Source organism: Emydura macquarii, unplaced genomic scaffold (assembly GCF_026122565.2).
Source record: "Emydura macquarii macquarii isolate MOO-44397 ecotype Brisbane River unplaced genomic scaffold, CSIRO-AGI_Emac_v2 contig_2422, whole genome shotgun sequence".
NCBI classification, from domain to species: domain Eukaryota; kingdom Metazoa; phylum Chordata; order Testudines; family Chelidae; genus Emydura; species Emydura macquarii.
In genome coordinates, this window is record NW_027132559.1 from 6,915,552 (window position 1) to 6,942,935 (window position 27,384).

General features: G+C 39.5%; 1 protein-coding gene across 11 annotated transcripts in view; it reads right to left on the reverse strand.

Annotated features, from left to right (window-relative positions):
• The window catches only part of RBMS3 (RNA binding motif single stranded interacting protein 3), an 864,086-nt gene that overhangs the window by 30,246 nt on the left and 806,456 nt on the right, over window positions 1-27,384 (reverse strand). For 10 of the 11 annotated variants that reach the window (XM_067561871.1, XM_067561866.1, XM_067561863.1 and 7 more), the window contains one exon: window positions 6,685-6,795. In XM_067561871.1, coding sequence (XP_067417972.1) covers window positions 6,685-6,795 — 111 coding nt within the window. Of the gene's footprint in view, window positions 1-5,955; window positions 6,306-6,684; window positions 6,796-27,384 lie in introns of those variants that run through there. The other variant, XM_067561865.1, reaches the window with a different exon arrangement.

Here is a 27,384-nt window from a genome sequence, read left to right on the forward strand (position 1 = left end):
AGTTATACCAATGTGTACCACACTAAATAATTCCTCCCTTTCCTTGGTGCTTACATATTTAACATATTTGCAGATTATTGTTTCTTTAGTTGCTACTTTTCTACATTACAACTTTAAAAATGATTATTATTGGGGTCAGTTCATGCTGTCAGCGACTCAGCCCAAATTCCACATGGAATAGCACTGTGGTCCCTCCAATATCTCCCCCAAAGGAATGCATGAGCTAGTCCTAAAGGTTTCATTTAAGCAATTCAACTACAGAAACATCAAATTTCAAGGGAGCACAACCTGCAAACAGACTGACCCCCATCCTCCTTTCATTCACTGTGTTGCTCTTTGCGGCAGAGTCCATACAAGGATTTCAGGGTTTGTTAACAATGCTCACAGCTCAATTATTGTGTGTGTGTGTAAAAAATGAATGGTTACTTGTAGCTATTTTTCAACTATTTTTCCTCCCCTCCCTCTTTTCTCTTTGCCTTGTCCCCCTTCCTTTGGCTTTCTGTTTAGCTAGTCTCCTCCCAACTAAACTCCACCCAAAAAATTAAAATGAACAAACAAATTGGGGCACTAATGTACATGATATGTGCAGGCCGTCACATGATCACACTCTGCTTGAACATTCTATCCTTTTCCCCTTCCCTGTGTCTGTCTTGTGTATTTAGACTGTAAGCTCTTGGGGCAGGGACTGTCTACTCTCTGTTTGTATTGTGCCTACCACAATGGGGCCCCACTCATGGTTAGCCCTGAGGCACTACTTTAATAAATATAAGGCAATAAAAACTTCAGAGGGTCTGGATGAAGATCATGTTCAGAAACTGGCGACCCTTTTCAGGATCTGATGTAGATTAGTTACGATGTGCTGTACACAATATGATTTGTGCATTTCAGTATCCACTTCACGTGTTTTAACATAAAGGAGTTTTACGAAGAAATGCGTGCCTATTGCTAAGTGATGTACGTGTTTTTGAAGTGAAGGCTTTGAATTATAGTCTCAATAGCCCCTTGTATTTTCTGCCAGTGCCATTTCCAGCGACAATAAAATAGCGTAGCAACAGGGACGTACAGGTGCAACTAGCCTCTGAGCACGCAAGTTCACAAACACCTGAAGTCTGTTGAACACATTTGGCTCATATAGCTTCAGCTTTGCAGAGTAATGAAAATAAAATTGATAACAGCTTCTTACGTTCTAGCCACTACTTAAAAGTTTTGATTTGCATTTTCATTGTCATTTTTCCCCATGTCAATTTCACTTTTTATCACAATCATCTAGAGGCCAGAGTCCTTCCATGAGAAGAGGCTTTCGGTCGGGCTAATCCTGACTCCAGTAATGGCCATTAGCTGATGCAACAGAGGCCGGGAAAGAGTCCGAATGATGTACCTGTTCATTTGCGCAATGTTACAGATGAAGGTAATTGAGTACTCAACGAACACCTCAAACATGTTCTGTGAATGTTTGCTTGAATCAAAAACTAAATCCACTTCATCTGTGTTTGTGCCTCTTTTATTTTCCCTTCCTGTGAATAGTTTAGCTACTGAATTTGCTGGAAGGCATGTTTGCAGAAACAAAGCCCATTGTAGGTAAATACTGCAGAATGTTCTTAGAAAGTGAATGCTTAGCTCATAAATACGGCAGTCACAACAGAAACTGGATTTTAAGAGTCCCGCTCATCCTGAGACCATCAGACCATACTGTGAACATACTCATCCAACAGACCATACTGTGAACCTTAAAACTATGTCCCTTTTAGTTTTTTCACTTAGCTGTTGTGACTGCAAATGGTATTCATATAAATGTCAATTCCATTTTTAACCACCTTGCTAACCTATTTGTCTTAATATCTGGTAGCAGCAAATTCTACCGATTGATAAGACGCTGTGTCAAAAAGTTATTTCAATTTTAAATTTGGTGTCTTTCAATTTAATTGAATATCCCCTTGTTTATTTCAACCTATAAAACAGATGAATAGGAGCAGTCAAGTGGTTTTCACTGTACCTATTTGTTATTTTACAGTACTCTTATAGAGATTATCCTAGTCTCCACCTTTCCAAAGAGATTAATTACTCTTTGAAAGAACCCGTTTTCCCAAATTGCACTATGCTGCTAATCATTTTCATTTGCCCAGAACCTAGGTTGAGAAAATGGACAAGGGTGATCTATTTAGTACCAGCCTGAATCATATTTTTGCTGTTAGTTCAGTACTGTAGTCTCCAAGAAAGTAACCGAAACAGTCAAACAAAATAAAAGAGCTTCAGGATTGACACCTGATAACATCAAAATCAAAAGGTTGTAAAGAAATGTTGCTCCTATAAATCACCAGGGACCAAATGACATAGACAAGATCCTTTTGTAACAAGGCTCTGGACATTAGTGGAATTTGGTGACATCATACACTATGAGTGGCCAAAGTATGTGCAAAGAGACTTGAAGATTAAAAAAAAAAAACCTGTCTAACAAAGAAGTTATTCTATTGAGAGCTTTTGGCGACGTTGTAAACCACCAGTGACCATATAGTATCCAAAGGAAATAACAGATAAGAAACTTGTAACAAGCTTGTTGTTCCACTGAGAGGTTCTAGAGATATCATCAAGCTCTAGTGGCAAGAGACAAAGCTAACAAAGTAAGAGATAAGAAATGATACACCAGAATAACAGGCCTGTTATTCCACTGAGGGATTTCTGGAGACACTGTAAACCATGAAAGCTGAGTTAGAATGGTTTGCAATATCAATAGAACCCTGAGATAAACTAACACTATTTTTATACATGACTGATTCTTTTATACATAGGTATCCAGAACAATTAAACAAATGTACAGTTTATAAAGCAGAATCAAGAGCTTATGCTGCAAGTTGCCTCATATATTTTTTTAAATAAGCAAGCAAAAACTAAAATGGCCCAGCTTTGAGCGTGGAGAGAACAATTAAAAAGCACAGTTGAGCTACCAGTTTTAGTCTAAAATCTGTCCTCCATTCACTCTCCCATTGGCATGGACCCAGAAAGTTTAAAATGAAATAGGGCTATATGGAAGCAATTTCAAAAAAAAAAAAAAAAGGGTCAGAAAAGCACATCTTCCAATGAGGGGTGAAGGATGCAGCCTCAGGATGTGGGATGTAAATGGAACCAAAGTGTTCCCTTAAATACATGTTGAAAATAAAAACAACAAGGTACCACCAATAAAACCTTCTTCAGGAATGAGCTACAGAGGGGACATATACAGCAAATAGTCTTTTCCATTCAATTGGCAGATGTTCGCTGCTGATGGCTGAGACTCTCATTGCCAATGTAAAAGGAGCCCAGTAATGGGGACTGAAAGCTGTGATCAGGCTGCACAGTTTTATTTTTCTAAAGGGTTTTTATATTGTTTCCACTCCAGCTATCAATCATGACTTCTATTAAACTGCAAAACAGACATCTGATCAATGGCTGTTTTGAGTGACAAAAGGATGATGGAAGAATTCCAGCATCCATATATTATTAAACACACACTTACACTATTCTTTCAGTGTTTCCATACAGTGCAGAACTACTCCCTATGTTATCTCAGTAAAATATCATTTTAAGAGAAGAGCTAATTGTGGATAAATATTATGTAAGGACAATGAGGCTTACTATAATATATGTCAAGGTTATAATAAACTGGTAAAAGAGAGGAAAATTCAGGGTTAAAACTGGCTCCCTCTCCTTAGGTTATGCCTTTGGGCCTTCCTTTTTAATATAATGGCAGGAGCTGAGGAGGGATTGTCAACTTTAATCAGAATTTTTAGGGTTTTCTCAGTTTTGTCACAATTGTGACATTATTTAAGCTTAGGTGGCCTTTACTTGCACAGTCAGCACACCTATGAAAATGTTTCTTGCTATTTTTGGGTGAAGAGGTATGTATAAAAATATATAAATAAGGCTAAATTCTGCCCTCTGGGATACTCTCTGCTCAGTTCCTGATTCCAGGCAGATTTGTGCAGGTGATCAAGGCAGTACAACTATCATCAAATTTGTCACTATTGTCAAGTATATTTTCAATGAGTGGCCCCACCCACACTCAACCCCGAGGCTGGCCCCGCCTCTTCTTGCTGCAACCCGCTCTTTCTTCCCCCCTGGCGCCAGCCCAGGCAGGAGGGTGCTGCAGCAGATCTCCCCGCCTTTACTCAGCCCCTCCCCCAAGTGAGCAGGGGCAGGGGCTAGGGCAGACCAGCCATTGGTCCGGGACTTGGGGCAGCTGTGGCTGGCACTTGGGCCACCCGGAGCTGAGTCCGCCTGGCTGGTGCTCCAGGGCCCGGGGTTGGGAACATACCCAGCCAATGCTCCGGGGCTGGGGCTGCCCAGTGCTTGGGTTCCCAGGGCTGGGACTGGTGGCTCAGGCCAGCACTCGGGGCAGGCCTGGGCGGGCAGCTCAGGCCAGCTGGCAGGTTGGGACTCAGGCTGCCTGGGGTGGGCTGGCTGGGTTGGAGCACCTCCAGCTGCGGTAGGGGGCTCAGGGCTCTGGCGAGGGAGGGGGTGGAAGGGGCATGGCCTCAGACGGAAAGGGCGGGGCCATGGGCTAGCCTCCCCGAATGGGGGGTTCACGTGCCACCTATGATTTCCAGTCACTTTCCTGGCCTGCCACCATCATGGCCTTACGTGCAATACTACTTCTTACAGGAGTGCTCTATATAAGAGAGATATATGGGAATACTTGATCATTAATACATAAGGTGCTAGTGGATGGCGCTCAGGAATATGCTGTGTCTTTCCTGGATTTTGAAGACTAATAAAACTTCTTGTTGTTGTTCACTGCTTATGGCTTCTTGTACTCATCATTTTAAATGTAGCTCTTTACACTAGTTGGACTTAGTGACCAGATACTTTCCATAGTACATAGGGATGCTAGTCGTGTCAGGATTGCTGTTCTCCCAGCAGGCCTCAGGACAGCCCTTAATTGGAGCTCAAGCAATCCAGAGAGCCTCATGCTGGCCCTCTGCACCAAGGGTGAATTTTCCCCATAGTGTGGAATTGACTGCAGAAGGGGTTTCAATCCTGCATTTTGGAAACTCACAGTCCTTAGTGAACTAATGGTTTGGTTCATGTCTGCGGCCAGATTTAGAGCCAATTCTTCAGTTGGGCACATCCAGGATGGCTGTTTTGACTGAAACATATCGTATGCTGATCAGCAAAATGGTTTGCTAAGGAAGTAAATGTATAGAACACTTTTAATAAAAATTCTTTGCATACTGGAAGCTCTTAAATTAAATTAGGACAAATTGCAGCCAACACTAAGCAGAACTGTTTTTGGCTTGTTTGCTGAAAACAAGCTGGTTGAATGATATCCAGTGACTTTAACTCCCTGTTGCAAACTTTAAAAGGACAAATGAAAAATATGAGCACAATAGAAATTTGTAATTCACGTTTTAGGCTGCCCATAAAATGTGGTTCAATTGAGATAATTAGGGTAGCGTTCTTTTTTCTAACTTGGCTGGAGTTGCCATGGTTCGTGCCCTGGGATTCATGAACACTGGTCTAAATAAACTAAAGAACCTTCTCAAGCTTCAGAACCTGAACTCTCTTCCTTCTCTTCAGAATGCTAGAATATTGTTGTCAATTAATATCACACATTCTACAGGCAAAGGTATCATTAAATAAAAACCATCTCAAAAGGATATAAAATGTCAGGACCCATACAATGTAATAATGACAAATATAATACATCTGGCCATGCCATGTGAACCAATTATAAAATAGTAATCAACAGGGCACTAGCAGTGGTTTGATGTTAGTGGCGATCATTAGTTGGGAATTTCCTGGTTTTACATGAAGACTGTTAGAAAACTTTCCTCTAAGTCATCCAAAGGGTTTTCATCTACATGATTCTCTCTGATGTGAATGAGAGACAGAGGCAAAATCCCAAGAACCGCTTCAGCATACCCTTACTGCACTTTGCATTTCCTTTCCTTAATTTTTAAATACATGTTTAATTCACTCAGTAAAATGGATCTGTCATCAACAAACTCTAAAGAAAATTATAATGCGCCTGGGCATTCCCTGACAGGGAGCTAACAGGACAATCAAGGTTCCAGTCTCACATACAGAAATTCATATTAGCCACAATCGTCTCCCTTAGGTTCAGGTGTCCAATGAAAATAAGAAAATAAGAAGAATAGTGAGAAAACCACTGAGATCTTATTTCTATTTATTTTGTTTATTGGCTGAAACGTATAAAATAGATGGCAAAGAATGATGAAACGTCATATTCAGGCATCCTCAGAGATGAATAAAGTCAATAGTAATTGGGGGGGAAAAACACACATTGGGATTGGAATTAACTTGAACCAGATCTGGAAGGAAAGACGACACAAAAAGTATGTAAAGTAACAGTATAAGGAAGAAACAAATATGTAGTATACAAAACAGATGACTGAAAGACTCATAGAATGAAATACTTTACCATGTGACAGATGGTTAATTTTTTCCTTTAGTTTAAAAAGCTTGTAGTGCCATGAGTGAAATATTAGGAAAAACTCATATAAAGGTTATAATAGATATTCTATATAACTGTTAAAAATTAATAAACTGAGAAAATAGGAGTCATGGAAATATTAAAATAAAAAGAATGAAGTATTGGAAACTCAAGTGAGCGGAAATGACCTTGAGAACTCAGAAATTAATAAAACATTTTGTAAAATAGAAATGATGTAGCATATTCTCTCAACTTACCGTTCCTGTTGTGCCCAAGGAAAGGTGATTCATCTGTTGGGTCAGAGGGCCCATCATGCTTGCTGGCTGCATTGACATAGTGTGGTCCATTGTTGGCGTTATCACAGCACCCTGAAAATACATATCATTTCCATCTCAGCATTTATTTTAAAAAGTCATTAGTGTTCTTTAAATGAATGAATTTGGCTAAATGCTTAATATTAACCTTAAAAGAGGACTAATATATCCGTCATGTGAAATATATTTTGTTCCTATTGACTACCATGACACACACATATATTAGTAATGAGGGTGTATTATGCCATTTCCAATTAAATGTCATTTTTTGGCTTCACTGCTTGTAACAAAAACATATGGTCTGTCTATGGTGAATGCTACTGTAGATGGCAAAATGCCTGTCATCTACATTTTCCATATCCTATATGGAACAATCTAACTCACAGACACCACACATATGTCCCCAATTTTCCCTGGCTTTTAAAACATTCAGTCTCTGATACATTCAACCTATTATGGTAATTAACTTGCCTTTTTCAATCTCACTTAAGAGCCCTTATTTATGACATTTTACAGCTGATTAAGCAAGACTAGTTGTTGACAACCATTATGGAAGCAACACTTATTTAAAAAAATACATGTGCACAGGTTTTAAATGCATTACCCTCATGCATGGCATCAAAGAGGTCAATAACAAACAGGATACAAGGTGAGGCAAGAACAAGACCCTAACGAGACAGAGAGCGAATACCAAACAGAGAGTCGTTGGGGAGAGCTTCTCTGTAATTTTCATCAGCCTTTGCTCTCTCAGCAATCAAAGACCCCATGTCAGTGCTTCACCCAAGGCTGCACATGGCTCCATCCAGAGCTCCCCCATGCAAAATTCTACTCCCTGTGTGGGCTGGACTAGATGTCTCAAGAATGGAGTGCGTTGCTCCTTCTTTCTCTGCCAAAGGCTGAACATATCCCATTCCTTGTTCTACTCAGTAAGGGATGGACAAGGCACACAAACTCAGTAGACACTGCACTGGCCACACAGAGAACTAAGCAAGGGTAAATAACTTCAGATATTTCCAGCTCTCCCTCAGTATGAATTCCACAGTATATTTTCTCTCTCTCTCTCTCTCTCTGTATACACACTGTAAATACATATACAAACACACTATGAAAGCCAGTAAAAAAATGGGGAAATTTTTTGTGAACATTTATGTGAAATGTTTGTTCCCTTTCTTCATCAAGATATTTCAAAGTCGGAATATTTTTGACCCAATCTACACAGGGGAATCCAGCATTAAGAATAAAAATCCCTATAATTTCTACAACCCATTGCCATTGATTCTCAAGTGACTGCCTCACATTTATTTTGCACCGTTGGGAATCATTTCTAAGGCTGGGACTGGAGGTGAGGTCTTCCATATTTTCAGCTGCAGGTAAGAAATAAAAGGGGAAATGCTCACCAACTTGTTCTGTCCCTGCCAACATTTTTATTCAATGCATATCTCTGAATTGAGAGTCTCACAGATTGCTAGATATGCATGTATTAATCACTTAGATACAATGATCAAAAGTGGGGTTTCTCAACTGATTGGTCCCTTTTGTAAGATAGTACCTCATGTGGGATACATACACACATATGCTTTATATTATATACCTAAGTAGGTTCATTTGCATTCATGTAAGTCACTAGAGAAATGCAACAAATCACTCTACACGAACCATACCATCTCCAAAGAATAGTTGTGATGTCCCCCTATGCATTCTTGTAAATATCAACAGGCTTAGTAGTTAGTGTGCATGTTTCAAATCCTTCTTGTTTATGCAATTTTTTGCTGCTTATTTTTGTCTGCTGCACTCAGTATTAACTTAGATGAAACTACAATACAGGAATTCATTCAAATTAACTGCAGTAATGCCAGTATTCACCTTGGTTGGAACATCTCGCTTAAAATCAGTTTTTCTACAAACCTTCGTCACAAATATTTTCTTCGCCAGATCTCGATCTTCTCCACCTCAAACATAAACCAATATGCTTTTCCTTCACCCAACTCCATCTATAGCCCTAATTGTAACCCATTTTCTTCTTATCCTTTCTCGCTAACAAAGGTCAGAGAATCCACCCTTAGCAAAACTTTTGGGTGTAAGATAAGCCCATTCAACAGTTAATATGAGATTCAAAGCAAGAGGCTGCAGTAGCACTTTGCTCTAGGAAACTGCAGTTTGGCCAGGTGTTCAGCTTCAAGTAGGCTGGGATTCTAGACCTGCCCCTGAACTTGTGATCCTGCTATTTGGTTATAGCAACAATTCATGAAAATATGCAATTACAGTCAGAACTCAGAATCAAGCATTTTTTATGGGTCAAAACGCTGAAGCTTAAACTGAGTTTAACAGAAAAATAATTATCCTAGGCATTTCTGCAAGCCGTTTTCTTCTTTGCCTTGGAGACAGCCTATTTCCTCAAAGACATCAGTGATGGATGATTTTAGCTCCTGACTACGATAGGACATGCAAAAATGCACATATGCATTCCCACAGCATATGTGTATGGCTGATCAATTAAAGCCCTGTCTGGTACACTGAAAGAACCGACTCCCATCAGTGGTAGCAGCAATTAATTTGGGAGGCTCCCAAGGACAGAAAAAGCCTAGCTCACCTTTCTGGTATTTCTGTTGCAAAAGGCATGGTTGGGGGAACTTTCTTTGATTACAGATATGGCAGACTGATGGCTACTCCAGTGTATAAATTCAGGAGCCTGGCAATCAAAGACAGACAGCAGCAAGGAAAGTTTTGTAATTTAGTATTGTAAATACAAGTGCCAGACACACAGTGGAAAAGCCGAGAAGAAAATGTTTCATTCAGTGAGCAAAACACAGTTATGGTGAATAGATTATTTTTAAAAATATAGGTCTTGGAGAAAATATATAGCCAATAAAGATATATATATATATATATATACTGGAGATAATTATTTGTGTTTAAATTACTGGTTATTGAGAACATAAATATTATCATCTCAAAGTTTATACTGTCCAGCACACTAGACATAGAGGTGGGAAAAACTCAAGGTTCTGTTGCTTTCTGATCATAATTTATCAGACAGAGACAACTTGAACAGCTTGAAGATGACAGTTACCTAGAACAGAGAACAATATGCATTTGCCAGTCCATTAATTCACCAGAGTTTGCAGAATCCTCTTGTGATCACGTAGGGGAAAAATTATACTTAATTAAGGAAATACTGCCTGGTTGTTAAGGCAACACCAGGTCTTCAAACCATAATGCCTTTCATAAAACATGCTGTCAAGTACATTTGTATCCAACTTATTTAGCTGTAGAAGGCAGCAATATCTCATGTCAGATGTTGACATTCGCATGAAAGGTAATTTAGTTTACTCATAATGTATAGTATATGTCCTCTCACCAGCACAACGTGGCTAGTGGCAAGGCTAAAGGAAACATATTTTTATCTTAACATCTTTGGATGTCTGAGTTTACTCAGCTTGCAAAATATATAGAAAAAAACTTTAATATGCTGTAATTCTATTGAAGGCCAAGTCTATCTTAAAAAAAAACCCTGCAGGTGAATTAATGATGAAGTTTTTACCACAGTCTTTGCTAAATAAAGTTGCTGGAGCCTGCCAGTTACTTAGGTTTGCACTGCTGTTTCTAATGATTAGATTTTTGCAGTTTCTGCAGGGAATTTCCAACATCAGCATGGAGTCGACTGTCAAACTGTTACACTTGTCCTGTGTGTCACACATTGAAAGGGGCTTACTTAGCAATTTTTAAAGGCAATTTCAACATCTTCAAACCATGATTGGTAATTCAGTGAGATTTATGGATTTTTCTTCAGAGAATTGCCTGGGATCCCAATCACAACTGTTATTAAAGCACTTCAGATAAAACTGCATGCTTCAACTTATCATGGAAATCAACCTCCTGTGGGTTGGTAAGGGTGGTGGGTGGGACTAAAATGTTTTTTGTTTGATAACAAAATCAAACAAGGAAAAGCATTTATGCTCTTCAAATGATGAAAAAGGACAAAAGAGTTAGTTGTCTGGATTTGTCAAAGGAGCAAGCATTCCTGACTGCAGTTTGACAAACAATTCTACTTCCCTATGAGGGGCTGAAAAGGGATTTGGAGCGTCTAAAGCTTTGTAGTCATATGTGACCTTTGGTTTTCAAAATAACTCTAGCTTCAGGAATCCTTGCACCAGAATCATTCTAAATTACTAGCTGCCAACAGAAACAACACAGTACTAGACACCTACCAGTGTGCAAACAATTTTCTCACATTTATATACAGAGCCAATAACAAATCATGAGAAATTTTTATATCACAGCACACTTTTTGTTCAATTTCGGTGCCACTGATTGCATGTATAGTTCCACTAGACCAACAGCTCATCACAAACATGTGAGCAGTCACAAACATGAAGTATTCGGTTAAAAATATGTAGCAGACCTTGAAATCAAGGACATTACAGGTATGCTTGCATGTACCAGAACCAACTCATGGTTCCTACAGTCTCAGCTAACACACACTAGGAAATCAGTTTTTAACTGGCCATACCACAAAGCTATTGGGAAGTTCATTAATTGTTTCATATGTTATATATCCCTCTCAGTAAGAAGCTAATATCTCAATGCTCATCTCTTTCTTTGACAGTACTCACTGCTTATCCATGAAGAAGATGGATAATGACTTCTTTTTCAAGTCTCCAAGCTTGCTCAGAGAAAATAAAATTATGCTGAATGACTCCACTGGAAGAAAACAGAGCACCCACTGACGACAACCATGTTACTTCTGATACCAAAGCAGTAAGGACTTATTTCTATTCAGAATTTTTAAACAATTGATTTTCTTTGTTAATGTATTGCTCTCTCTCTCTCTCTCTCTCTCTCTGTGTGTGTGTGTGTGTGCGCGCGCGCGAGAAGGTTAGACTAGGTTATCAAAATGGTCCTTTCTGACCTTGAAATCTAAGAATATAAATTGTGCACACTATTTGACTTTGAAAAAGAACAAATATGAGAGAGGTATTTATACCTTATTCCCCTCAAAATATGGATTATGCACAAACAGTAAACTATGGAACATTTAGCAAATAAGAGTGCGGATATGGGATTTGGCAAATAAATTTACTATGCATTAGTTATTGGAAAATATAGGTAAATTAATATGGAATAATATCATTCATAAAGTCTAGAGAAAGTCTGGCTTCAGAGATAAAAGCATATCTCCTGTCAGACCATCTGTTATATGGAGAATAAGCATGAAAATAGAGGCTAAAACAAGTTGTTTACTCAGCACTAGCATGGGTTATTTAACCACATACTCCATGGGACATGTTATGATTTCTGCTAAAACCTAGAGTAATTCTACTGAAGCATAAACCAGAATCCTCTGAGATTTATTCAAAATACCTTGTTCTTCTATAAGGCTCCAGGGTTCATAGTCTATGAACATATAAAAGGAGAATATATTTGTATGAGATATTTTTGTTGATTTATCATTGACAGATTGGCTTTAATGTATACATTGCGTTCTATGGGGCCAGAGAAAATCACAGGAAGAAAATTAAATACAGTCACTCTTAAGTAAACTGTGCTTTTTAAGTAATTGCCAATATCAAAAAACATATGAAGTATTATTTGTTATGTTGGTCCAATGAAATGCATCCACTTTGAACAGTGGTGCGTGATTTAACAATAGTTGGATGATGCATTTTTTGACAGGTGGGCGTGGATGGTCAGTTAATGATGGATTTCTGGAATAATGAGCTCTGCTAATATTGTTTGCTTTTTCCTAATGTTGTGAGACTGATGTTAGATTAGAGACACTATTACTGGCTGCATAGTTATTAAAATTCACAGTAAGCATTTGTTTAGTTTACCGTTTATTTTTGTTGGTTTTTTTTTTTTTTTTTTTTTTTTTTTTTTTTAATAATTGTTTGTTCAGGAAGTTCAGGGTTTACAAATCATTGCCATATAAATATCAGAGAAACTGATAACCATTACTACCATGAGTTTATTTTTTTGCTCTGAGAAATGTTATGCAATAATATAAATATCACATCTTCCTATTTAACAGGGTATTATCATATTACAGAGCAAGCCTCTTTACACTATCCAGGATGTGTGGTTTCTGGTGACTTTATTAAATGAGTGAAACTATCAACTCTACTCATATTTATCAAACCAGGCATGTCTATCAACATTCCAAAAAATTGGACAGATGCTTTAGGGTTTTTGTGCAGATGAATGTATTTGAATAAACTGAGTATTGAATAAATGGTAACCAAATGTTTAATTCTATTTATCTTGCGTCTGTTTTGCTGGGTATGTAACTGATGCGTTATTTTTTCCATAACAACCACCTCCCATATTTTTTGGAACCATTCCTCTGGTTTTGGAGGATTTTTCTTTTTCCAATGTAGTCTAGCGTCTACTAGCAGACGAGAGATTAATTCTTCATTTCTTTGTGTGTGACCATTTCCGCTAGGAAACCCCAGGAGGATTACCAAAGGATCATTTTGTAGTAAATATTCAACAATTTGTGATATTTGGTTACAAATTGCTAATTTGTTGAGGTTTTCAAGCTTGTAAGACTAGTGGAAAACTAGAGATGGAACCACACTACAGTCTTGCATCCAGAACACTCCAAATTTGGGAACGTTCAAAATCAGATCTGGATCCATGTCCTCCTCTCCCTGTACCTATATGCCGTCTCTCATTGTCTCAGGCCTATTTTTATAATGACTTCTGAAACTGAATTCCCAGATTTGAATATTCCTCATCTGTGGGTAAATTCAGATTCTGATCTGAGTCAGATATGAACTACACAGCTCAGTCAAACGGTCACATCTTCACACTTTGTAAAAGTGAACATACTTAAAGCAATGAATGTGCCTCATTGTCTGTTCTTTTGAGATGGGTGTGCTCCTAAGACTGGCCTTGAGAAAGCTAAATTAGGCCAGGTGGGTCCAATCATCCAGTTATATTGCAAACAGGGGAGATTTAAGCAAAGTGGAGGGCACTACTTAGGCAAAAACTCTCTTGTGAGGGAACAGGTGGGGCTTCTATAAAGCCAGAAGGCTGGAAACAGTGGGGGAGGCAGCTCGCAGTCTCTCTCACTCTCTCTCTCAGAGGCAAGGGAGAAGGAAGGGGAGATAGGAACCTCTGAGGAAAGAAAACCTAGAAGGAAGAGTTTAACTAATCGGCCTAAGAGATGGGTCTGACTAGCAAGGCTGGAGAATGAAAAGCTTAGAGAAGTATGGTGGAAAGTAGTCCAGGGACGAGACCAGAAAATCAGATGTAGCCACAGACCTCAGCTGCACACTGTAGAGCCCTGGACTGGAACCCATAGCAGAGGTCAGGCCCTGTTGGCCTTCTAGCTCCTTAGCTTTATGCTGTTTCTCATGGTCTTACGTACAGATTTATGAATGAGGTACAGATACCAGTCCAATGCTAGAGCTGTAGCATAAGAGGGTGTAGAAATGGCTGCAGTAGGGGTATAAAACAGGGGGTAGCTGAAGCACTGAAGAAGGTTCGCTAGCAAAGTAATCCTTACAGTGGAACCAATTTGTATAGCTCACAGAATGGGAAGAACCAATATGGTACTATGTAGAGAATTCATTATTATTTGAAGCTTCCATTGGAACTGTATAAACCATAGGGTTCATGATGCCTGGCTGCTTGGTATCTTAGGATACCCTAAAAATCTGGCATAGAAATGGAGGTTTTGCTGCAAACTAAAAGGTGTTTATATCACCCAATGTCAAGATTTAACCAGAGGACTGCAATCCTTACATACAAAGCAAGACACGGACTAAAAAACCAAAACCATACACATAAAGAAGGCATTTATGAAGTGGAAATACTCAATTTTAAACTCAATCGGGCAAGTCTGCAGCAGTGGGCTTTCAATAGCCTCAGTCTGTACCTTTACCCTTACTGCTTACAGAAGGGTTCTCCCTGCAACCTCTCCCCTTCCACTAATCTGTGACAAAGAACTATTTTTATATTAGAGGATCCATTCCCTTCTCCTTTCTTGCCACAAACAGGTACACAAGGATGGCCATTATAGTCCTCAACATGTTCTGCCAAAGTGAAGCCTAGAAATATTGCCACCAAGGGCCAACTCTTTAATCCTTTATATTACTGCAAGAAGTAGACATTTCCAGTTCATGCTATTCCAGGGATCCCAGCCTTTGTCCCTTTAAAGAGTAAAAGCATAGAACCTTAGTGCTTCCCCAATTTCTTCCTCTCCCTCAGTGATTGTGTCCCCCTCTCACAAAATCTCCCAAAAAGGCACAGCGATGATTACGTAAAAGACCAAATCTGACAGTAAACATTTATATATTAGTTTTTGAAAGCACTGTGGTTCTCCAAACTTTTACTATCATGTTTGTGACTGTGTTGAGATGGGACATTAATCATCATGTTTCATGCTGAAGTTGAAGAGATAATTAACTTTATTCTGTTACTTCCTGCACTTCAGTTTGGGCAGTTTGCACACAATTCTACACTAACGTCACATAATCAGCAGCTATAAAAGTGCTTTTCATTTCTAAGGACGAGAGTTAGTAATAAATTGATCCTCACAACTTCCTGACAAGGCAGGTAGGTATTAGCATCCCCAGCTGACAGACGGAGGGTAAAGAGAGGTAGTGACATGTCCCAAGAGTGAGGGGTTCTAAACCCCAGGCATGTGCTTGAACTATTCACAGCACACCCTTCTCTCTGACTCAGATGTATTTTAGATAACACTTATACAACAGGGAAGATTTAGTCCACAGATAATTACAGAGGGAAATCTGATGCGCATGCTGGACAAAATATTGTTGATGAAGCTTTTCCATTAAACAATGCTATATCATCAAAACCAAACATTCACAAAACCACACTGATTTTGATGACAATTTTGTCAGGTGAAGGAGAGAGAACTTCTGTTTCAGGTATAGCCTAACACCTATAGATTCAAGTCCCTGCTCTGAATCTGGGCTATTGAGAGTCTCACTCTTTCATTTCATAAGACCTTTTGAAAGATCTCAGAACAAAAGCAAATTTTGAAACCTCAATGTTTTGCAAAATGAAATTATTGTTTTCTGGCCAGCCCTACTAGATCATTAATATTTGATGTATGACAGGCTGTTTTGCTTGTCTTCCATTGTTCTATTACGTTATGCATACTGTTGATCAGGACTAGATTTCTTCTACAGATGTCTTTCTTTTGATTTCCTCCAATTCCTTGAAAACTGCAAAGGTCCTATCAAATTTGAGAAGGATCTTCGTCCATATGACAAATAGCTAACACATACTCCCCGTACATGAGAAACCGTATTCTGTCTGTCCTCAGGGCCAGTTTCACAAGAAAGAGAATGCAATTTTCTCTATTAAATTAAGGTGATATTCAGCTAATATTTCCTGTCACAAACAGTTCTGCTGTGTTCCATCTCTTCAGGCATATAACTAAGTGTGAAATTTGTGTTGATAGCATAACCTGGGTCTGATAAGGTGCAAAGTGAAATTATTTAATAGCACAATTAAATCCAGACTCAGCTTCAATGTTTAGCCTGAACTTTGAATCTCCTTCCTTTCTGGATTCAAAACATAACTTTCAGAAGCCAAATGTTCAAAGGAACCCCAACCCAGACTCCAAATTTTCATCTACAAATCTTTGCACATCTAACACTTGTGATTGTGCACCCCCAGGAAACACTTATGATTGTTCATATAAAGAGAACGTCACAAAACCATTTTTGTGTGCAAAGTTAGGTATCCAGGCTATTTATTTAAAAATGTGTTCTTTAAAATGCAACTGAATTCTGATTTTTGTGACTTTAAAGCCATTATTTCCATTTTATACAAATATGTAAAACAAACTAAAAAAAGCAGTTGTAATATCTTTTAAAACTTCCTAATTCTGTGTATTATTTATTCAACAATGAATCAGGGCTTCATAACGGTACAAATAAATACCTGTTTCTCAAGTAATATTATGGACCACTCATTAGGAAATGTTCTTCCACTAGATAGTAACAATACAAAACTGTAATTTTTAACATGTTCTAATATAAAAGAAAGTACAATATATTGTTTTAAATCTAAGAAAAAGCATACTTCCTGATCAATTAACCTTTTTTTTTTTTTTGAGATACCACAATCTACCAGTTGAATGCAATATCACTGATGTAATATTTTTGAAAGCTTTATTTTGTGTCAAGACTGTAGCCTTGGGGGATATCTGCAGAGGGGAGTCAGCCAGAGACTCCAGCTGGAAGGATCAGAAACAGCCAAAATTATGTGTGTATGCGTGCAAAATAGGGCATAGTTGGGGCCACCCTCTCCCCCCCAGAACTGTGCAGGGGAGAACGTTACTCTCTCTGCATGCACTAGGATCCAGGTGGTGGCTTCACTTCCCTCCTCCTCCGCCATATGGCCTTGGGGAAAACCTGCAGAGAGGAGCCAGCCAGAGATTCCAGCTGGGAGGATCAGAAGCAGCCAAAGCAGGGATCTTTGGACCTTCAGAGAACTTTCTACAGTTTTGACTTGATGTTTTCTGCTCTGTACTGATTGGTTGTTTGTTCCAACTTCTCCCTCCTTCACAGTCTGTTCACCTAAACCACTTCACACCTGCCCCTCTGACAGTAGTAAAAACCCAACGACTGATTCAGATCTAATTTATTCTGGTGTAAATCAAGGGTAAATAAATTTAAATCACTTGAGGTGAAACTGATTAAATGCAATCAGAATCAAGGTCTTATTTTTGTGACACAACTCAGTAAGTATGAATCTGTACAAGCAGAGGGCGCAGATCTGCTCAGTAACAAGGTGCTATTTACAAATCCCCATTCAGAGCAGAATTTCACTTTAAAATACTTCCAACTAAACCAGTTGGCATATTATGACACGGACATTTACAAACCTCCCTTGTATTGGAGGCTTCCAAAGTGCTTTACAAATTGATTTACAAACTATATGATGATATATATATAGGATTTAGAAAGGGGCCTAATCTCAGAGTTCCGACATGAATTTGGATCTGCATCTGAACTTCCTTAAATCCATATGTGTTCAGAATTAGGGTTACACACTGGACCATTACAGAAAAAGGAATAAAAGTCTGAGGTGGTTTGGATCAAATACTCCAGTTAAAGTCAAATCAGTAAGACAATAATTTACCAGCCATTCAAATATAAACATATTTGAAGTGAAACACAGAAAATGTTTAACACAATTCTACTTTATTTCATTCTTTGTTTTTCAAAAGTAAAAACATTGCTAAGAGACTGAAACAAATAGCACGACTGACTTAAAAAAAAGAAAGAAGTGATTTGTTTAAAAAGGATGGATTTTGTTGTTATGCTCCTTAAATTATCGTCAGCTAAAGAAAAGGTTTAGGGCCTGATTCTGCAAAGACTTACTGCTTTTTTTTTTTTTATACACCAGGACTAAATAAAAATGACGGAATTGATTATATTTTCCAAATTGTGTTCAAATAAAGTCACTAAGGCTGAGATCTTCCTGACAAAGTTTCAGCCTGGAGCACATTTTTACAGCTGAGTTGCTATTACCCTTAAAAATATGAGTTCATCCTGGAAAATGCTGGCAGCCCCCTTAACTATTGTATAGCAGAGAGCACAGCTGTAACATGTTAAATATCTTGAAAGTATGTGGGGGAACAGAATAGCAAAGAGGACTAGAACTTGCAAAGGGAGCCTTTCAATTCTAGGTCACTGGGTTTGAATATTGCTCAAGTTGTTAGTGACTGAAAGTCATTACAATCTTACAGCTGTTCAGTTATGTCCAGGCATCAGCTACCAACGGACAGGCACCCACAATCACAAAAACACCACTGCTATGAGCAGCAGATTCACCAAGAATTGAATAAGTGTGGAGATTTAACTTCTCTTTCCCCCTCACCCCAGATTAGTTCCTTCACATCAGGATTGAAGCACATTGATGAGACAGTGTAGAGAAACGTGCATGGTCATGACTGTTCTGTGGATAGAGGACATCATTCACCAGGGCTATCACTATGATACCTTTCATGAGCACTGTGTTTGTTTATTAAAAAACTGTTAATGGCTGATGAATGGTCCCAGCAGCACTCACCTGCTGTGTTGCTGAATGTGCCACATGCCAGCCTACCATTCCACTGATTACAAAGGAATGTAAACAGATGACCCTAGTACAAAGCACTAGATGCAAAATAGTTAACAAATGACTTGTTCAGCTTGCACGGCTACGTAAGTGCATGGAATGAATGTACTTTATTGTTTAACTTTTCTTCAAACCAGCTACTATTTGCTTTACTCTCCTGCAGCCCACGTGAAAAACACAAGTCAAATTTTTCAAAGGTGTATGTCTAAACCTAGAGATCTAAATCCACATACAGGCACTGAAATCTGTAATTGTATTTTTGAGTGCTCAGTACTCACAACTCCACGTGAGTGATGGAGGTTCAGCAGAACTGCAAATCATGATACTTATTTAACTGCATAAGTATGTTGTGTTATTTTAGGCACCCTCTTCGAAAATTTCTGTAATGGCAATCTGGAAGAATGAAATTTGGGTTCACTACTTTAATTCCATAACATGAAGGGATTTTTATATGCTACAGTAAGCAGGGCAAATTTCCCTGATAAATTATTGTCTGTACACACGACAGTTGTCTTCACAAGTTTTTAATTATAGCGTTTTGGTGCAACATTGTGTCCTAGCAGCCATTGTATACGCACGTGCATGCATGCATGCGCACACAGTAGTCACAGCCTGACCCAGGATTAGTGAAAAGTTTCTTTACTCTCTCATAGAGCAAAATTTTTGTCCTCCATGACTTAAAGAAATTCTGATTCATGTAAGTGGCAGTTTTCTGGACCAGCAGACAGTTTTCCTTGCAGATGTCTATATATCTTAGTGGTACCATGTTTTGTCTGGAAAAAGAAATATCTGTTTTGTTTTCATTGGCACCTAGAAACAAAACTATGATGGACCTCTATACCAAGTTTTTCTATGTTGATAATGACAGGCCAGGAAAGAGCCATTTAAGAATACTCCATGTCTTTTCCTATTGAAAGGACACAGTTATGCACAGCCAATGGAAGGCTATTCTTCATGGTACAGGGATGGTTTATGAAGAGTTGTCTATTAATATGCTAAGCTTCTGCAGTGAGACCATCTCTTACAATGTAGATAACCTTACTTGCTGCAAAACAAAAAGGAAGTGGGTGTCAACTAATGCAGAGCATGCACTAGGGGCAGCTTTAGCTTCAGGCTAGATAAGCAGCCCCTGTGCACATTTTGGCAGGATAAGTCTACCATGTCTTAAGGAAGGATTCCACTGCATGAGGGAGCCATTGGTAAGAAGATCCCTGTGCTCTGAGAACAGGGGCATGCACAAGGGGGGGAGTGAAGCAAGAGCATGGGCCCCCACAATAATTGTCAAGGGCGCAGAACTCCTCTGGCCCTGGAGCTGCGGTGGTAGGGGGAAGAGTAGACTCCTCCCGCCCCAGGGCCATGTGAGGGTGGGGGAGAGGAGAGCAAGCTCCTGCCAGGGTGGGAGGGTGGGAAGGGAAGAATGAGCTCCTCCTGGGACTGGGGTGATAGAAGGGAAGAGTAAGCTCCTGCTAGGACCAGGATGGGGCACAGAACATGCCCCTCCAAAAGGGGTCAAAGTTAAATTCCTGCACACGCCCTCGTCTGAGAGAATAGTTCATAGCATGGGCTGCAGGAATAGGCCAGCTGGTCGGTATCTATTTGTCTTGTAAGTCCTAGCATGGAACAGGAGACAGCCTGGGGAGGAAATGGATACAGGAAACAGCCAACAGAAGGTGAAAGGGAAAGAGATGGGAGAGAAATGGATGAGGGACCCACTTTGTTCACCTGGGAGCTATGGGGAAGAGAGAATAATCACTCAAAATAATTCCAGCACAGCAACTATCCAGGACAGGCCTTTGTGTGAACTGTAGGGTTGTGAATTTGGGTCTGCTGGAACCAAATAAAACTTGTTGTGTCTTAAAAGATGAAAACACACAACAAACTAAAAATAGATGCCCAGGTACACTCAGATAAACAACAGTATCTTGGCATTCAGATGTGTGCTTTTCACTGGCTTTTAAAATCCTTTTGAACCAAATTGATGCTCGACACATTCAGACTAGAAATAAGGCATACATTTTTAATGGTTAGAATAATTAAGCACAAGAACAATTTAACAAGGGCCATGGTGGATTCTCCAGCACTGACAATTTTTAAATCAAGATTGGATGTTTTTCCAAAAGGTCTGCTCTAGGAATTATTTTGAGGATGTTCTATGGCCTGTGTTATACAGGAGGCTAAATTAGATGATCACAGTGGTCCCTCTGTCCTTGGAATCTATGAATCTATGAAAAAAAGAGAACCCAATTATGAGACTAAAAAACCATGAGTTCTGGTTTTCTTGCAGTATTTCCACTACCTAGGAACTGAAATATCACAAAAAGGCCTGATCCTGTGTTAGCCCCTAAGGTATTCTCTAAATGGTTTCAATTCCATGAAGAAATGTTTAAACATAAATGCAAATACTTGAAACATAAAACCTAGACTAGATGCTAGACACATCCCTTAGTACAGGGTACTGTACAATTTCAGTTGACACTACCTCTGCAGTCCGACAATTACAGCAAAACACGGACTTTAGTTTAGTGAATGTTAGAGAGATTTGGGGTGAAATCCTGGCCCCCCTGAAATCAGTGTGAGTTTTGGCATGGACTTTAATGGGGGCCAAGATTTCACTCTTGTTGTTTAGCATGTTGTTTACGCCCAAGATACTTGCTATTGATGTTTTCATATTGTCGGCAAGAACTTAAAAAAAAAAAAAATTGCCTCAAAACAAAATTCTGTGGGTACGTTTGGACCAGTTCTGCTGCTCTTTAGCTGAAGGACAAGGTCCTGCTCCAGATAAGTGTCAAGTAGCTAACACCTCAAGTGAAAACATTTTAAAGGTTTTGTTTGTCATCAAGTGGCACTGGCAGTGAAAGCGGTCTATTACACTTCAAACCAGCTGGTAATAAAACAATATGTATGTGTGGAGAAAAGCGTGGTAGAATGAATAACAGTTATTGTACAAATGTCGTTTTTAAGCTTGCATAGCTACTCAGTTGGAATTATACCGTTGCATATAAAGGCGATCAAGGTACAGAAATGATTAAGTGCAGAAAGGTTCCCCCTCCCCACCAACATATTAGAAATCAAAGTAAGATTATTCAGCAAAAGTGGGTCTTTTGTTTGATTAGACATTTTAACATGTATTTTTGCTTCAGTTTTTGCAACAGCAAGCATGAAAATGTTTCGCCACTGACAACTGCCTCATTCAGCACCATTGTAAGCGTCTCCCATCAAATCACAGTCTTCAAAGGAACACTGTTTTTGTTTGTTCTCATTGTAACAGATGTTTTGTATCGTGTACTTCAGACTAATTCATCTGCAAGGGACCGCCCACTCTGGCTGGTGTACATCCAGCTGTGGAAATAGTTCCAGTGACATCTGTGGCCCACTTTCATTCCATTCTTCTGATCTCACAGGATCTCTGTGACCGCATCCAAGCCCATAAAAAACAAACAGACCTGAGAACATCCTTTAAAAAAATTTCCAGCAGAGGAATAATGCTTCTCCAGCCAGGAAGCTTTATTGGAAGGAATGTAACTGATGCTGAAGGTGAATGCTAAACTCCGGAGGTCTCATCTATGCAATGCTGCTTTTATCATATGAATTATCCAGTCGGAATTAAGCAGCAGCGAAGCAATGTCATGTGTGACTTTGATGGAGCTGAGAGCATCTGACTAACTCAGTGCCATATCAATTAGCCAGAGTACCAACCAATCAATCACCACTCCTCTAAATGTACTAAGCTTCCATTAGGAGCTGCCTACACCATGAGGCCAGTTCATCTCAACACGCTGAGCACTTTTATATACTGTGGATCTGCTGTAATATATTTCTAAACTAGAAACAAAATCAATTTGAATTGCTCTGTGGTGGAACCGTTTCCCATTAATAGCTGTGCACCAAGATTAAAAAATACTGGTGGAAAAAAATTCTGTCTTAGTAAGAAGACAACTACTGCTTTTTTTTGAAAGTGACCAAATAAAATATTCAGTGGCAAATGAAGAGCATACTCTCTGAAGATGCTTTAAAATCACCTAGGATTACTCCATTACAGTCCAAAATGTGTGTGGGGTGGTACAGTCATTCCCTCCCTATATTTAGCTGAAGAAAAAACCACAAGCAATATTTGTGTGTTCTGAATTTGGTAGAAAGGAGACCAGATACTGTCACTATTCCTGTATAATAGTATAATGACTATATTGTCATTATTCAAGAAGAAATTCTTGATACGTTGCGAACCATATACTTCAATCTCAAATTCACTTGGTGTGCTAATTACTTTCAGCCCACCATCTCAGGGAAGTCACCTGTTAGGAAAGGATTCAGTTCTGGATCTGCTAATCCTGTACAGTGAAATTGAGTGACTGAAAAACCAAACTCTTCTTGGAGCCTGAATTAACTGCCCATCGCTAGGGGTTTACGACACGTCCAAGCAAGTGGTTAGTTTCAGGTGATGCTACAGTAGCATTAATAAGAGTTTCTATTTCAGAGAACCAGAAATCTTCAAGAAAAAAGAGTATCATATTAATCAGTGGAACTGATTCAGTAATCTGAAGAATGCATTCAAAGTCTTTCAGCTCTGGAGAGCTGATTTTAAAGTCTGTGTTGGCCAACTCCCCCCATTTTTAGAGAATACAATCTGGCTTGCCAGCTCTCCTCAGGCTGCAGACTCGCTGCCCTACGCCTGGGATTCAGTAAGCCTACCGCTAGTTCCTCAAGGCTGGCCAGTCTGGGAGGAGGAAGAACCCTGGGTTTGAAGAACCCTAAGCATAGTGTGAAAATGCACAGCAACCCAAAGTCCATAACTGAATTTTGGATGAATAAAGTTGTTCCGGGTAAAAGTAATGTACAGTGAGTGCATAATAATGTACGCTACTTCACAGTCACCTTACAGTGCATGTCATCACTGACGATCTGTGGCTAAATGGGGCACCCATCAGGAGACTCTTCAGGTTCTTCTCATTTGCCTGCCTCCTATTGTAACCCTCCTACTATTGCACCATTGCTCAAGCAGCATGTTGATTAACTAGCATTACTAGCCCTCATTGTGCTGCAACTCTAGTGAGTTCCATTAGGTCCTACTGTTATGGTAGAGGACATTTTTCAAAATAGGGAAAGCACTTCACAAAGGTAAACTGGCACTTTTAAAAGAAAATTGCCTTGTTTTAAAACACAAGTGATAGGTGCCTTGTCGATGCCACATTTCAGGCACATATCCTCTGTCACAGGTACTTAATGGATTAGCTTCCCAGTAGTTTCCATCTGTAAGAATCCCATGAACACAGAAGTGCTAAATTGGCTTTGTTGTGGAGAGAAATCACAATTAATAATGCACCAGATTATGTGTTGCCTTTGCTTGGCCAAGAGGGGTGAGGGAGGAGTACACAAGGAACGTTCTTACACTTTACAGTACACAATAGTAGTCACTGCACTCTTGGACTGCACATTCCTACTCCATCCTGGAGCAGAAAGGGATCAAGGAGCATATATAGAAAACAGCGCCATTGAGATAGTGCCTGAGACATAATCTCCCCATTGTTTCTTCTGGGATGGATGCATTTCTGTTCTTTTTCCTTCACAAAGCTCTTGGCTAACTGGTACAGCCTGGTCCATACTATCTGTGCAAAGGTCCACCACTCCAATTCCTAACTGGGCTGTGGCTTGAAAGGGATGTAGAAGATTATGAATAGAGATGTAGACTACATAACCTCTTACCCCTAGCTAGACAATCTTTTCAGTCCAAGAAATCCCAGCTTTATCAAATGTGCACTCTAACACAAAACCTCAGCAATGTTAAGGCACAATGTGACAGAGTGCTGGCTGCTAACCCCCTAGCCAGTCCTCCAGCACACCAGCCCCAGCTAATTAAGGAGGACCTGTACTTGATTAGGGAATGGGAGACAGCTGTCTGCCTAACTTGGCGGAGAGGTTGTTTGTACCTGATTAGTGGATAGGGGGCAGCTGCCAGGCTGATTAAGGCTTATATGATTTTGGCTTATATGCCAGCCAGAGAAAGGAAATGGAGGGGGGGGGGGCAGGGGAGTGAAGAGAAGAGTCTCTATCTGTCGTATAGGGAGGAGGGAAGCCCCAGAGGCTGCTAGCCCTAGTCAGGCACTGTAAATAAATGGCACTGGTGACTGTTAAACCACAGGGTCTTCAAATCGTTTGTGAGCTAGAGGGTGGCCAGTGGAGGGGCTGTGGCGGAGACCCCTTACACATAACAACTTCCCAAATGCATGGAATGTGCAAGAATCACATGTGCTGATCTGCCTCTATAATTGATAACGACCTTGTATGCTTTTATAAGGTTTTGCATTAGACTATAGGTTTGTTGAAGCTGGTATATACACTGCATTCGGGTACCTGTTGGAGCTGGAAGTGAAAGACTCATGGAATGCTGAAGTGCATTATCAGTAGAGTTGTAGGCGATATGAAGATGGAAAAGAACGCACAAATCTTCCCCCATAACTTCTTATTTCCATGATTTTAAGGTTTGGGGATGTCTTGCTGCAACCTTAACTGCCACTAAACATTGTTTTTGTTAGTTAATTTCCTAATTTTTCATTCAGCTTTGGGGTACCTCAGTGGATAATGTCCCTGAGTCAGGAAGTAGAGGAGCTGTACCTGCCTTGGAATCAAAGGGAGAAACTGCAGTGCCGAAGCTGCTCCTGACTACCTTGACCCTCCTTAAGTGTGTGAGAGCCTGTAACATGCATCAGTAGTTTCTTTGTGACTAACATTTTATCCCATTTCAATGTTTCTGAAAGTAAGTTCACCTAGAGCAATCCTCCATGTTTAATGGCGATAACACAACCTGACAGCTGGAGGGAACTTCTGTCAAGGACTCTGTGTAATCATGCAGTGTTGTACCCATGTTGGTGAGGGAGACAGGCTTTCGAACTTACACAGACCTGAAGAAGAGCTCTGTGTAACTTGTCTCTCTCACCAACGGAAGTTGGTCCTATAAAAGATACTACCTCACTCACCTTGTTTTTGGGTAATCACTCATTTCCAGAAACACTCTGTGAGGGCTTCTCCATTTGAACACTTAGTTTGTAGCAAGCTGGGGTGTAAAGCTACCTACACTTAGCACTAAGTATCCATGTAGACACACCTGCTGTGCATGAAAAATTCCCAAATGTGCTTTAACCTACTTCTGTTTCGAAGCAGGAGCCTCTACAGCTTGTGCTAAAGAAGCAGGCTAGCGAGATGAGAGTTGCTACAGTCTTGCATCCGGTGTGGTTTGGGCACAAAGAGGAATGGATAATAATTTACAGATGATCATTTTTTTTATTTATAAAGCCTGTTTGACAATAATGAATCCTATCCATCTGTGTAATGCAGTAACAAGGTGTGAACCTCTTGACCTTCGGGTCCCTAGTGTAGTCCCTTAGTTCAGCTACAGGACCTTTCTAGACCAGCCATATGCTTGGCCTGTGGCATATAATGCAGAACCATTTATTAGTTAGCATGAGGCTTAGGAATCCTAGATTCTATCCCTGGCTCTGGGAGATGAGTATGGTGTATAATGGTTAGAGAAAGGTTAATTAAAACTGAGTTATTTCTCTGAGAGGAAATATGTTGCGGTGGCTAAAACTGGGATTTGTTATGCTGGTTACTGAAAAAAATAAAATTTCAATAAAATTAAATCAAATCAAATAATAATAAAAAAAAGCAATGCCAAAGGCTGATAGTCCCAACCAACCTTTCAATAACAAACCAGCTGTAATAGGAAAACATGGGAGAATTTATACAGGAATTTTAGTTTCAAGTTTCCAAGCTGCTCGTCTGTCAAACCATAGTGAATGTTTATAAAGTATAAAAAGATATACTGTCAGTATAATTATAATATAAAGATAATTATAAACTGAGACTACTCAACAGCTTACAATTAGTGGAGTGCCTAATTTTATATCACTTCACCCATTTCCCCCACTAGAGAAATGGTTATGATGCTATCAATTATAATGTAATCATATTAATTGTTAAATACCATATCTATATTTTCTCTCAGCTATCCACAGGTAGTAGAAAGATCAGGTAATTTCTCTATTGATGTAAATCCGCCTCTGAACATGTGCTTGCATAACAGTGTGATTTATGGATGTTCTTGTGTCCTGAGGAACTAAACATGTGTCAATGCCTGGTTCATTCAACGTATTCATTGTTGTATACCTGATGAGTCTCGTCTCGCTCCAGTATCACACCTGATCTAACCTGGCTAACATGAGAGGAGAATCAGGCCCAGTCTCTTAGGCAGGAACAGTTTTTTATTCTTTCTCAGCACATTATTTATTCTATGGTACCGGCTGGAGGCCCCAGCTAAGACCAGGGCCTACTTCTGATAGGCACTGTACAAATAAAAAGTAAGGGATAGTTACTACCATGAAGTGTTTACTAAATGAGTCAGGGAAAAAAAAAGGAAATGAGAAACGGGGCAAAGAAATTAAATTATTTGCTCAAGGTCACATAGCACGTTGGTAGTAGAAATAGGACTAGAACTCAAAACTGTGAAGAGTAAGTCCAGGGTCCAATCCACTGTCATCAACGTGAAGG